The 15,049-nt window shown below is 35.7% G+C and overlaps 1 protein-coding gene and 1 long non-coding RNA gene across 3 annotated transcripts; one reads left to right on the forward strand and one right to left on the reverse strand.

The window, feature by feature from the left end:
• Nucleotides 1–4,080: 4,080 nt before the first annotated feature.
• Nucleotides 4,081–10,603, reverse strand: LOC113112373 (uncharacterized). Its single transcript, XM_026277910.1, has 8 exons — nt 10,496–10,603; nt 9,541–9,653; nt 8,601–8,629; nt 8,413–8,476; nt 5,246–5,383; nt 5,063–5,157; nt 4,309–4,602; nt 4,081–4,179 (listed from the first exon to the last, which is right to left on the reverse strand). Exons 2-8 carry the CDS (start codon nt 9,644–9,646, stop codon nt 4,147–4,149), a joined length of 759 nt encoding a protein of 252 aa, XP_026133695.1. The 5' UTR covers nt 9,647–9,653; nt 10,496–10,603; the 3' UTR covers nt 4,081–4,146.
• A 32-nt stretch (nt 10,604–10,635) lies between these two features.
• LOC113112387 (uncharacterized) lies at nt 10,636–14,406 on the forward strand. Of its 2 annotated transcripts, XR_003293427.1 has the most exons (5): nt 10,636–10,755; nt 11,331–11,373; nt 11,660–11,691; nt 13,797–13,865; nt 14,286–14,406. It is a non-coding gene; the product is annotated as an uncharacterized LOC113112387 (long non-coding RNA). The 2 variants fall into 2 exon arrangements; XR_003293429.1 differs by lacking the exon at nt 13,797–13,865.
• Nucleotides 14,407–15,049: the final 643 nt, after the last annotated feature.

The following is a 15,049-nucleotide window of genomic DNA, read 5'->3' on the forward strand; positions in this document are numbered from 1 at the left end:
ACCTGTCTCACCTGGGAGTCGATTACTCACCTTGGCTCCGGAGTTAGATAGATCCACGGATCTCATACGAGTAGGAGGTCGGTTACGACGTTTGGAAGGTCAAGATGACTTGACATTGCACCCTGTAGTTCTGGATGCCTCACACCCAGTTACACGCTTACTTATCCAAAGGTTTGATAGCGACCTGCTCCATCCTGGTCCGGAGCGGGTCTTTGCAGAGATGCGGCGGTCGTTCTGGATAATCCATGGAAGGGAGGCGATTCGCAGACATCAGCGTTCTTGTGCCGAATGTCAGCGCTGGAGAGCTCAGCCTTCCATTCCCCGAATGGCGGACCTTCCCATTGCTCGTCTCCGATTACACAAACCCGCCTTCCATTCCACTGGCGTGGATTGTTTTGGACCCATGTTTGTCAAGATGGGCAGACGCCAGGAGAAACGCTGGGGAATAATATTTAAGTGTTTAACAACCAGGGCGGTACACTTGGATCTCCTCAGAAATATGGATGCGGATGCTTACTTGATGGCCCTAAGACGGTTCATCGCCAGAAGGGGGACACCTGTAGAGTTGTGGTCAGACCAGGGGACCAACTTCAGAGGAGGAGAACGGGAACTTAGAGAGGCTTTTGCCAGTATGGAGCCAACCTTGCGGAAACGACTCGCGTGTCAGAAGATTAAGTTTCAGTTTAACCCCCCAGCAGCTCCACACTTTGGAGGAGTGTGGGAGAGAGAGGTACGCTCCGTCAAGTCTGCACTTTACACCTGTGTGGGGGCACAACCTGTTCATGAAGATGTCCTTCTCACCGTTCTCCTGGAAGTTGAGGCAATCCTCAACTCTAAACCATTGGGTTATGTATCTGCCGACATTGCGGATATCGACCCTGTGACGCCAAATAGTCTGCTTATGGGGCGGCCTGATGGATCTCTACCCCAAGTGGTCTATCCTGAGAGGGAGCTCCTGAGTCGCAGACGCTGGAGGCATTCACAGGTTCTTGCTGACCAATTCTGGTCCAGATTCATCAGAGAATATCTCCCTGGGCTGCAGACCAGACAGAAATGGCACTCCGCTTCTCCTGAACTACTGGATAAGGCTGTTGTCATGCTGGTGGACCCACAGCTACCTCGAGCCCTGTGGCTCATTGGACATGTAACCAAGGTCCACCGCAGCGACGATGGATGCATTAGATCCGCTGATGTGGACATCAGAGGACATGTGTACACACGACCGGTAGCTCGGTTGGTGATGTTGCCAGCTCTCCCGTCGGGGGAGGATGATGCCTCGGTGAGCCCCCCTCAGCCGGACTGATGAGCCTTTAATGGAAGCAAATGTGCTTGCACATTTGGGGGCGGCTGTATAAAAGGCTCTGACGTTTCTGGGTGCCTGCCGCTTTAAGACTCTTCTTCGGTGATTACGGGGAGGAAGTGTGTAGTTAGTGTGGTTATAGTGAGTTCGGGAAAGTGTTCAAGTTCAGCAGCATAGTTCAGCCTACATACATGTGTTGTGTAGTTTTCTTTATCTGTTCTGAACGATCCAGCTTCCAATATTTATGTTGAGTTCATGACAAAAAACTATAATGACAATGCAGGATATTGGAATGTTCTGATGAACACTGCTGGATCTCAATACAGTTAATTGAAGAAATTACATCTCCTCGTCTTCATTCCTGTGTCCTGATCGATACACCATCCTGTTTACTGGCTAAAACCCTTGACGAACTAGCCCTGCTAGAATACCTCATTAACAACTTGACTCTCACGTCCACAGTGTCTGTAAATTTACCCAAGTTACGCGTTTTCATTTACACCCGACGAAAACCGCCCACTGAGTCTAGTGCTTCTGACTGACATGTAAACTGGCCAACCATCGATGAGCGTCTGTACTCTTCAGCCAATGAAATGAGATCTTTTGGAGGCAGGCGGTTTGTTGGCGTGTAGTATTTTACTAGATCAATTTATTTGAAAATGAAAATGGATATTTCAAATTTAATCTTCTTCTTCTTCAAAAATGGAAGTAAACCCCTCCAGCCAAAACACTTGAACGCCAAGATACAACAGCTTCAGGTATCTGTAACTTTTAATCTTAGTATTATATTTCTTTTTCGGTTTTAAATTGTGTCTGATTTAACGTTACATTTTGAACATCTAACAGTTAACGGTTGCTCAGCACAGTCTTTAGGACACACACACACACACACACACATTTTTTCCGAACGAATCATCCGTTTCAAATGAATCCATTGATTAAATGACTGACCGACTCACTCATTAAGGCAGTGGCATACCGCCACCTAGTGGCAAATTACCATTCTAATTTTTTTTCATAATTTCATATTTCTGTATTGCAAATTTTATATTTGATACATTAGCCTCATAAGATTATTTATGCAATTTGTAAGTGCTGTGTAAGTGCTCCTTCAAAAATATAAGTGTATAGAGCCCTGCATTTATAATTATACTTGGCTTTAAGTGTACATAAACACAGAGATAAAGTCCTTTGACAAGATATCTTTGAAGAGTAAGAGTATGTCAGTGCACTGCTTAATGTTTGCTTCTTATCCCTGTTCTACCAAGACGAGTGTAGACTTCAGGCTTGATTGGAAAATAAAAGAAAACGGAGACAGACACACACAAAAAAGTAGAGACACAACATCAGCATATGTGTCAGGATACAAGGGATAAACTTTAAATAAAATGTTTTAAATTTGTTTTTTTGTTTTTATTGTTTTTGTATTGAACTTATTCAAATGATTCGCTATCCCCAAATTGACTCAAATGATTCGCGATCCTGCTCCGAACTCCCGAACTGACTCAAATGATTCGTGATCCCTACGAACTCCCGAAATGACTCAAATGATTCGCGATCCCGCTACGAACTCCCGAACTGACTCAAATGATTCGCGATCCCCAAATTGACTCAAATGATTCGCGATCCCGCTACGAACTCCCGAACTGATTCAAATGATTCGTGATCCCCAAATTGACTCAAATAATTCGCGATCCCGCTCCGAACTCCCGAAATGACTCAAATGATTCGCGATCCCGCTACGAACTCCCGAACTGACTCAAATGATTCGCGATCCCGCTACGAACTCCCGAAATGACTCAAATGATTCGCGATCCCGCTACGAACTCCCGAATTGACCCCACGTCAAAACAGTGCCACAAAGAGAGACATGCAGAAAAGTGAAGCGCAAAGGAAAAATGGTATTGCAAGCTCAAACTAGACTGACACGCAAAATAAAAGCAGCGTTGCAAATAAATTAATAGATATGACCATGGAAAATATGTATTGCAAAATCATTGCTTTCGCGCTGTTTCATTTGTTTTGCAATTCTTAATTTTTGTTTGCAAAAAGCAAATGTATTTTCCTCAATACTTTAAATAAATTGTTTTAAATTTGTTTTTGTTTTTATTGATTTTGTATATTTTAGACAAGGTAAATCTTTCTGATTTATTAAAATAAAAAGTCACATACATGGACTTTTCTGGGCTAAGCCCCGGATCTCCACTCACCCTAGAACCACCCCTGTATATATATATATATATATATATATTACACATTAGATGGTGAGTCGGTGCTTCACAAAAACTATTATCGATAATTCATAATGGCTAAAATTAGTTTTGAAGCCAAAAGCTGCATTATTATTGTGATGTTTTTATCAGACTCTCATTCTGACGGCACCCATTCACTGCAGAGCATCCATTGATGAGACACTGATGCAGTGCTACATTTCTCCAAACCTGATGAAGACACAAACTCATCTTAATCTTGGATGGTGAGTAAACTTTCAGCACATTTTCATTTTTGGCTAAACTATTCCTTTAAGCAACTTTGGAAAAAGTACTCGAGAAAACACAAAACACTATATACATCCATAAAAATAAAAAAAAGCTTATTTTTGCATCACATTACTTTCACAGCGTTGTCTTAAATATTACTTTAACCATCTTAAAAAGAAAACGACACAGAAGGACTTATAAACAAATTCTTATGTAATCATTATTTATTTTTATTTTACATTAGATAACAATTATTAATGTTATTTAAAGTCCTCTAACAGAATATGAGGTTTGTGAAAAAAAGTGCTTATGACTTGGTGATACAGATTTTACAAAGCAAAAAAAAAAAAGCACCAAATTATACCTTTATATCATTAACTGAAGGAGAAGTGTTTCACCCTGTAATCAAAATAAAACACATTTTGCTGAAGAAGATGACTCTTTTTAGGACTATTGAGATTTTCTCAAGACAGTTAATCACATAAGTCATCCCTGTTTTCTTTATGCACTGATTCTCTCTTTCTTCACCTGTTTGTGCTTGCTCTCTTTTGCTGGTTTCTTTGGTTTCTTCATCTCCTCTATGTACTCCTCCTCTTCTTTCACTTCCTTGACTTTCATCTCTTTCTCTTTTGTCCATCTCTCTTTAGTCTCATCTATTTCTCGTCTCCCTTTTCTTCTGCGCTCACTGAATTTTGTGTCTCTTTTCTTCAGGAGCCTGAGGTCCGGAAGGGCCCTGTGTCTGAGGCCCCTGGAAACTCTCTTGGATTTGCCTTCATCATCATCAATCCACCAGAACAATGTGTCCCATAAGGAAGTGTCCGGCTAAGAGTATTAATTCAGATGAGAATGATTATTATTTTTGCATACAGATGTGTGCAGTATGTTTCTAAATCTGTGCAGTATTTCTACAGTGTCCCTGTGGATCATAATTAATAATGATAGGCTAACTGTGCATTATTCTTACTATTACACTGTTGCTCTTATTAACATCAAATATTGATTAAAAAAATCTGTATATTATCGTGAAGCTTCCGCCGCTGAGAAAAATATGATGTACAAAGAGTTCGCGGAGTGATACAAGACATAAAAGTAGCGCCGGTTTTATGTGACCAATCAGAATTAAGCATTTTAAACTTTAAAGGCGCCAGGCGCGCTTTCATGCGCGAGAGCGAGACATGAACGCAACGGTCAAAAACGTCTGTCTAGCTCGTCCTTACAAAGAAAAACAACACTTTATTAGCCAAAGCGACATGTTTAGCTTTATATACATTTTTGTGCTTACCTCATGCGGTGTTATTTTCCCTCTTTTAATCAGAGCGTGTCTGTCGTTTAGTGCTATGAGCTCTTCACTAACGTCTTTACGGCCTCGGACGGCCTCTGCGTGAGGAGAAAACATATCTGTCAGTCATTTTAGAGTTTGATGTTTTTCGATTTTTGGGCCTGTATTTGGCATAAAAACACTTGCCGTGTATTCTTTGTAAACCGTAGCTCAGCAGCAGGATGGTTATGACCGCGATCAGACATCTGTTCAGCGTCACACCCTCCCACGGCGTCTCGATCTGCGTCAGATTCTGGATGGACAGAGCTTTGCGTAACGACGCAGCTGGACAGATGATGAAACATTTGGGTTGTTGAGATGTTACACATTTGAATTTAAATTTAGGTTAAGACGTGGTGATGGAAAAATGTGAGATGGAAGGAAAAATCATATCTAGATGCGTTTGTGTTCGCTTTCAAAATTTTGTGTTGTAAAACGACTGCGAATTCATTTTACGAAGCTTTCACTCACAAAACTATTACAATACTTTTTTTAATGTTCTGACCATAATTTTGTCATTCGCTTTCAAAAATTCTGCATTCTTTTGTAAAACTATCGCGTTCCCACCAGAACTTTGCCAATTTCTTAAAAAATGTTTACAAAGCGTTCACTTGCAAAACTATTGCAATAATTTTTTTGTTCACTTTCAAAACGTTATAATGATAGTTAGTTTTCTAAACTTTTGCTTTCTCGTAAAATGATTTTGTTCCGAACAGAACTTTTTCATTCACTTTCGAAACTTTACGAAGCGTTCACTCGCAAAATTACTACATAAGTTTTCGTTCACTTTCAAAACGTTCTGACGAAAATCTTTTAATTCATTTAAAAAAAATTTGCGTTCTCTCGTAAAAACTATTGTGTTCCGACCAGAACCTTTTCACTTTTGAAACTTTATGAAACGTTCACTCAAATTTTTGTTTCACTTATAAAACGTTCTGACAAATTTTTTTCCGCTCGTTTTCAAAAATTTTGCATTATTTTGTAAAACTATTGTGTTCCGACCAGAACTTTGAAAACTTAACGAAGCGTTCCCTCGCAAAACTATTACAGAAGTTTTTGTTCACTTTCAGTTTTTTCATTTGCTTTCAAAACGTTTGCGTTCTCTATTTAAAAGATTGCGTTCTAACCAGAACCTTTTCATTCACTTTCAAAACTTTATGAAGCATTCACTCGCAAAATATTCTATACTTTTCTTTTTGTGCACTTTAAAAAATTCGGATGATAATTTTGTTCTTTTCTTTCAAAACTTTTGCATTCTCTCATTTTCATACACTTTCGAAACTTTACGAAGCGTTCCCTCACAAAACTATTACAATAATGTTTTCGCTTACTTTCAAAATGTTCGGACAGTAATTTTTTCATCCACTTTCGAAACTTTTGCATTCTGTTGTAAAATGATAGCATTCAGAACAGAACTTTTTCATTCACTTTCAAAACTTTATGAAGCATTCGCTCGTAAAACTATTACAACAATTATTTCGCTTACTTTCAAAATGTTCTGATGATAATTTTTTCATCCGCTTTCAAAACTTTTGCGTCTTATAAAACAGTTGTGTTCCGACCAGAACCTTTTCATTCACTTTCGAAACTTTACATAGCATACAAAAACAAAACTTAACAAACATTTTTTTTGTGCATTTTCAAAATGTTTCGACAAAAACTATTTTGGTCGCTTTCAATTCTTTTGCGTTTCCCGTTAAACAAATACGTTCTGAGCAGAACATTTACATCCACTTTATGAAGCATTCACTCACAAAACTATAACAATAAATTTGTATTTAACTTATAAAACTTTCTGATGAGAATTTTGTTGTTTCCTTTCAAAACTTTTGGATTCTGTTGTGAAACAATTATGTTCTTACTAGAACCTTTTCATTCACTTTTGAAACTTTACTAAACGTTCACTTGCAAAACTATTACATAAATGTTTTCGCTTACTTTAAAAAATGTTCTGATGAGATTTTTTTCATTTGCTTTCAAAACTTTTGCGTTATCTTGTAAAATGATTGTGTTCAGACCAGAACCTTTTCACTTTTGAAACTTTATGAAACGTTCACTCGCAAAACTATTACAATAAATTTTTTCGCTTACTTTCAAAATGTTCTGACAAGATTTTTTCTCGGTCACTTTCAAAACTTTTGCGTTCTCTTGTAAAAAGATTGTGTTTCAACCAGAACATTTTCATTCATTTTTTAAACTTTACGAAGCATTAATTCAAAAAACTATTACAATAAATTTTATGTTCACTTTCAAAATGTTCTGACGAGAATTTTTCCGTTCACTTTCAAAACTTTGCATTCTCTCGTAAAACGATTGCATTCTTACCAGAATCTTTTCATTAACGTTCAAAACTATACAAAGCGTTCCCTCACAAAACTATTACAATACATTTTGTTTACTTTCAAAAATGTTCTGGAAATAATTATTTTCATTCACTTTCAAAACTTTTGCGTTCTGTCTAAAAACTTTAACTTTCTAACGCGAAACTTAACTTTCACTTGTAAAACATTTGTGTTCTCTTGCAATAATATCACCGGAAATATAGTCATTCCTCCCACATCACATTATTTCCGTTACAACAAAATTTTGCAACTGAAAAAAATTAGATGGGAGGAAAATTAATTTTCAAATCTTTTGGAGTTCTGTCGCAAACAAACAGGAATGAATTTTTTCCTCCCATCACGATTTCTTTCTTCATTTTTAATTTTGTACCATCACCATGTGTTTATATTACAAACACTGAGACTTACTAAACAATTTAAATTAAAATTTGTATAAATAACATATTTCACTAAATAAAAGTACTAAATAAAATGCAATTTTATATAATGCATCTTAAAGTACTATAGTATGAAAATTTAAAATGTTAGAAACTAAATATTTTTCAAATAATGTTTTACATGTTAATAATGTAATTTTTTTGTTGTCTAAGTGTAATCTTTGTGCATTAAGAACAGCTCGTCTGTTACATTTTAGTATAGGGCTTCAGATGGATATTAAATTAAACAGATTCAGGATGAATAAGCGCTTAATAATATGAGTTTCATCATAACACCACTGACATCTTTGCTGATGAAACCAGGTTAAGATAATTTCTGGTCTGGACGGATGTGGTTTAGTGCACACAGTTACTGTTGGGAAGTACATTTACTTCATATGTTTACAGGATGCTTTTGGTCATGAGTTATCTTGCATATGTTTTGACCCAAGTGAATACTGATGGTCTAACATTAAACAACAAATGGAGGTCAAGAATAGATTGAAAGAGTGCAGATGGGCATGAGTTTGTTTTGCAGGTGATCCGAGCAACATACTGGCGCCGGAGACCGGATGTTCCCGTGGAATCATCTTTGGGACCTGCTGGACGTTTGGAGCTTCCTGCAGGACACAGGAGGTTTATGAATGCAATGGTAAGTGTGTGTGTTAGAGGTCATGTTCAGATGGTTTGCAGGCCGTGAATGTGTCGGCGTGATCTCCAGCTGTCATGTGATATCAGACTCACCTCTTGCACCCTCCTCTGAGCATACATCTCTAAAAACAACAACAGAAACACATCACAAACAATCAATACATTCTCAGTCGTTTTAATGAATAAAAATGCTATTTAACCTGATAATTAACTAGTTGATCTACTTTGGATTTAACAATCAATGCATTCATGTTGTTCTACAATGCAATAGTGTAAAAAAGACTTGCCTTATGATTAACTCTAAAAACCCATATGCAACAAGAAGTTGCAAGCATTTCTGCAGTAATATTGTTAGAGTTATAATTTTTGGTCATGTTAATGATGTTCTATAACAAAATTAAAAACATAAAAAAAAAAGATTTGCATCACAAAAAAATATATATAGATTTATATATTATATGTATCAGCAACATTTCTCACTTTATTTTAGTTTGATTGATGTATTGAAATAACTAAACCTAAAATAAAAATGAATAAAATAGATTTTTAAAAATCTACTTAAATTGACAAAAATCTGTAATTTTAATAAAGTAAAAATGCTAGTTAACCTGTTAATCTATTATCTTTAAGCAGTAAAAAATTACAAACAATGCATGTGATTTTAATGAAAAATGCAATGCTATTAAAAATGTAATAATGAATTTGAACAGGATAATTACATGCACTTTTACAGTTAAATTGTTCAAATAATGTTTGAAAGTAAAACTGCAAGTCATTTAATAATCTGAGGCTGTAGAGAGAGCTGTCGTCTGTTCGTGTGTTTGGTGTTCGGTGTCATGTTGCTCGTGTCTGTCAAGGTTATTGTGACGTATTATTAGACTCAGTGTTCACTTTAACACCACAAATAGTGTGGATGCTTTCAGCCTGATCTTAATTTAGAAAGAACGCTTTGTTTCCAAGACATCTTGACTCCTGAGGCTTTTATATTCATGTTAGAAACAGAAATGCAGTGTAGAAACGTGCTCATTTGCACCTGCTTTGCCTCCTGTTCGCATTTGTCTGAAAGGTTTCTGAGGAGGAACTTCTTGCAGTGGTTTACCGAGCTCTTCCTCAAATGTCTCAAAGGTGCTTTCGTCCATCGCTCACCTGAGAAGCAAGGTGTATTGTGAAAGCTGGAGGCCACAGAAATCTCTGAAGAAATCCAGATGTGTGTGGAAACTACTTTAGCACAGTCTCACCGCAGTTAATATCACATTAAACACACCTCAGATAACAAAACACAGACACCCACGAAGGAAACACACTGTAGTGTTTCAATTCACATTTTGTCTTGTACTTGTCTCGCAAAGTTTTAAACCCAAATGATCAAATGCAAAAGTGTTTAAGCTTCATGCATTATGAAGAAATATCCATGGTAAATATTTTAAAGCACATCATAATTGTAAAAGAAAATGACCTAGATCTGTAAATTATAATTTTACATTTGTTTTTAAATACTTTAGAAATATTTTAGAGTACTGCATAATTGTAACATATATTCCAGACCTGTAAATCACATTTTAAAACAAAAGATTTAAATGTCAAACATTTTTACATTAAATTTAATTGTATTGTTTTTTTTTTTTTGTTTTTTTTTTTTTTATAAAGTTATGCTGTACTCTAAAAAGTTTCCTCAAATAGAAATCGGTCTTGTGGGAGCTATGTATCTCTAGAATAATCTTTTGAAATCCAGTAATCACCTGTAAATCTAAAAACTAGTTCATACAGTCAGTCGTTTTGTCTAAAAAAATACTGCAAATGAATTTTTACTTTATGCTTTTTCCATAGCTTTTTTTCATCATGCTATTTCCTGAGTGTCCGAATAAAAACAGTCCTTTAATATCCACAGAGTCTGTCACACACACACACACACACACACACATCAGAAGCACAAACAACTCATGCAGCCACTGGACTTCACCTTTGACCCCGGTAACAGCGTGGCTTACCTGCATCGAGGTGAGCAGAGACCCGAGGAGGAGCAGACGGAGAGGACGGCGGTGTGAGAGCACTGGAGCATGTGTAGGACACACACACACACACACACACACACTCGTGACAGCCAGGCACAGGTGCAGCAGAGCGAAGGACACTGATAATTCCCTGAGATGAAGTGTGATTTATTTAGGAGGTGAAGGATGCCTGTCAGAATCATCTGCATCTGAAACATGCATCCCAGAATAATAAACACTACTGCTGTAAATCAACAGTAAGTCTGACTGAACTGATTTAGAAGAGTTTTCTAAGTAGAAGATACTAGAGATTTCGCTCTATTTAGTGTTTTTTTGTATTATTTAGTAAGGGTTAAACCCAGGAATATAATTTTTAAAATGGCTTATTGGGAAATCAGAGATTTTCTATTAAAATATAAAAAAGAAAAATGTTAATAATTGCTGTTTTTGTATTTGTTGAAAGAAAAATGTTATTAAATTGTTTATATATATATATAATTTAATTAACTTTTATTGATATTGATTTAAATTTCTACTGCTTTGAGTCTGCCATGTAAATAGCCTTTGTTTCTAATATGGTGTTAAATAATATATGTAAAATAGTTTATATATTTTTTTTTTTTTTTTTGCGTGAATATTTTGGTCCAACAGTTAATTAAGAAAGTCTGTCAATATCATGTGAATGTTATATTTTGCTACAAGACTAAAAGTAAAAAAAAAATATATATATACACACACATATATATATATATATATATATATATATATATATATATATATATATATATATAATTTTTTGTAACATTATTTTCATTACCTCATTCTACTTCAGGAAGTGACATCATTTTGGAAGGAAAATGGCAGCACAAACATCAGTAAGTATTATCTATCTATTTATCTATCTATCTATCTATCTATCTATCTATCTATCTATCTATCTATCTATCTATATATTGCATTGCAAGATAAATTATGATTTTCTTTATTCTAATATTTTAAAATGTAATATTCTGAGGCTGCCTAGTAAACAGGCAATATGGAATAATTTAGAAAAAATAAAAAATAATAATTTAGTGAATTGAGTGAGTCACAAAACCAAAAATATCTCTAATATATATATTATATCATATTTCATGATAATAAAATACTGTACGTTTCCAGTTCGTCCCTGTTCAGGAAGGAACACAGCATCAGTAAGTATCTTTAATATATCTGATGAATCATGTGACACTGGGTTTTCTTTGTTAAACATTTACCATGCTCAATCAAATGGTCGAAAGTATGAAAAAGTTGACATTTCATTGTTTATTAACCTCTCTAAACAATGACATAAACTCATAATTTTCGAGAAAACAGTACAGGACAAATCAAGCCACATACTTTATTAATGATTGTAAGATTTCTATGTGTATGATGCATAACTGTAATACACTTTTCAGAGAGAGCACTAGAGGATGCTGTAACCTCATAAACTGTGTGAATGATGCTGGGATTGCAAAGGAAAGCATTAAATCTACAGATCAACAAATCTGACCTGAATTTGACTGTGAATTATGTAAGAGAAATATAACAGAGCTGAATCCCAAAGCCAGCTCTCTTTATTAACACATTAATGGATCTGTTGTTGTTGTTGTTGTTGTCTGTTCCTCTGAGATCTTTCCAGTGGCAACAGTTGCATCATGAGCGACTGAAGTGTCTCTCTCTCCTTCATGGCTGATTTGACTGCTATTAGGAGGTGAGATGGACTGACAGTCGTGTGTCTCGACTGCGCAGACGAAGAGCTTTCAGCTGTCTGCTCTCATTAAAGCTTCTGTTAGGAGGGAGAGACAGTATTTCAGCTTTCTCAGGAGTGGAAATGGCGTCTCTGCGTGACCTTTCCCAGCACAGAACGAGTCCTGGCTGTCAGTGATGTGCTTTTAGTGTGTGATGTTAATGCTCAGGTCTTCAGGAACAAACATTTGACAGATACTTCTCACCCAGACGGCGTTCGTTCAGTAACTCCAGCTCTTTCAGACGAGCACAAAACATAAATGCAGATCAAAAAATGTATAATACTAATATTAAGGAAGCATCTGGTTAAATAAATACAGGGAATGTTTTATTATTGTTATTATCATTAAAAAAATAATTATAAAAAATAAAAAGATTGTGATTTTTTTCACGTTTCTCCAGAAAGGGTTAATTTAAAAAAAAAAAAAAAAATTATTTATTTTTTTCATATTTTTTTTTTTTTATAATAATGATTTTTTTTTTTTTTTTTTTTATCAAATCCCACAATCCCTCGACAATCAACCTATAAATACCTGGGATTACGTCCATTAATTTCTACAAGATCATTAAAAATTATAATATTGTATAATATATAATAAGTGCATGTATACACATAAACAGTAATTTATGTATATATTCATATACATGGTAAAAAATGCATTAAAAAAATAAGTAATAAAATATTGTGAGTGATAAATAATAAAAATCTCTGATAAATTATTTTATATATATAAGTAAATGACAAAATTAAAATTGTGACAACTAAGCTCTAAATTAGTAAGAATAGCTTAATTGATAATTTAACTCATTTTCACAGCTTTACGAAAATACACTACTGTTCAATTTAGATTTGGGAGGTCGGAAGTCTTTTGTGTTCACCAAGGCGGCATTTATATAATCAAAAGTACAGTTAAAATAGTGAAATATTACTATCTCTTAAAAAAAATGTTTTCTATGTGAATCTATATTAAAGTGTAATGTATTTCTGTGATGCTCCGCTGTATTTTCAGCATCATTCCTCCAGTCTCCAGTGTCACATGATCTTCAGAAATCACAATAATATGATGATTTACTGCTCAAGAAACATTTCTGAATATCATCAGTGTTGAAAACCGATACATTTACTGTTTTTAAGATTCAAACATGAACAGAAAGTTCAAAAGAACAGCGTTGATTTGAAATCGGAATCTTTTGTAACATGTCTTCACTGACACTTTGTATCAGTTTAATGCATCCTCGATGAATAAAAGTATCGGTTTCTTAAAAAAGAATAATAATACCCCAGATTCCTGACCTTTAATAAATATATCTGACTGAATTTCAAGCGCACCTGAGCGATCATCAGTTATAGCCTCTCCACCAACACAACAACAAATGATCTTGAGTCTTAAAAGTGTTTGAGATCTTTCTGAGCCGCTGTCAGTGTTTAGAGGAGGGTAAGAAAGTGTGCTAACGTCGCCCTAAATACACCGCTCTGTGCTGTTTTATACTCCGAGAGAAACGACACTGTTGTCTGTTCCTCGTAAAGGACACTATAAACCAGAGCTGGTCCCAGGACACAAGACTGCGCAGATGTGATCTTTGGCAAGGGCGAGAGGTACGGCTCTATGGCTTCCTCGAGACACATTTTGGATGTATTAGAAAGCAAACACGACATAATGACCTTTCTCTTAAGTTTTTTCTCATATAAATACATGAATGTGATCAGATGTCTGTATTTGTGTGTTAAATGCTGCTTGTTCCTACCATCATTTTTTAGCTCAATATCTTTAAATCACTTGCTATATTGGTGATTTTTGGAGGTTTGTGAACCTTTTAGCTTGTGAAGTGTGCTTATGCTTATGTGGAACAAACACGTTTCTGTGCCTTATTGATGAAAATGCATGCTTTATTGAACAAGACTTATCTAAAAATGTCCAAGCACCTTACCTTTACTAATGGATTACACTCGGATGTTAAATAATTAGTGTTTGCAAAGTCAATTTCTCACATGCTTGATGTTTTAATACAATTACAGGCACTTTGAGTGATCAGATGCACCATTTTCAACCATAAAACACAGGTTTAGGATCCTACAGATGCACATTATGGGAGGAACCCAAGTCATATCTACAGACCAGAAGTTACCCAGAATGCATCATGCTGGTGAGTTTTGCACGGGCAAACATCACTCACATTTTCCTGTATTGTGGGTCAGATGGAAATATGGCATGTTGCATGAGCCTCAGGCAGATTGTGTGTTGTTTATATGTCTGCTTTTGTTCAAGAGCCTGCCCATCACAACACACACACACACACACACATGTTTGAGTAGGATGTAAACCGTGTTTTCCGCTGCGAACACGGACAGAATAAATGCTAGCGGTGTACAAATATGCTCACATGTGGAGTTGATTCAGAAAAGAAAAGTTCCTGTTGAAATTTTTATCAAGGTGTTTCAGATGCAGGGATACAGTACATCATTGTAACCATGGCAACGTCTCCAGCAGCTCTCCTTATGAACTGACTTCTGAGAGCTCATAGATGTGTGTGTGTGTGTGTGTGTGTGTGTGTGTGTCACTTCAGACTCGACTGTGACTGACATGCACAGTGTGAGAGAATGAATAGATATTTTAGACATTTCGAAAAGAAAAGCTTGTATAATTCAGCTGGTTTAAAGAAACAGTGTGCTTTTATAAAAGAGCCTAGCAAGCTGACTATTTAGTATATCTGCTCACCAGGGCTGTATTTATTTAATTAAAAATACAATAAAAACTGTAAAATATTTGTACAATTTGTTAT

The sequence above is a fragment of the Carassius auratus genome, chromosome 2 (assembly GCF_003368295.1).
Source record: "Carassius auratus strain Wakin chromosome 2, ASM336829v1, whole genome shotgun sequence".
NCBI classification, from domain to species: Eukaryota; Metazoa; Chordata; class Actinopteri; order Cypriniformes; family Cyprinidae; genus Carassius; species Carassius auratus.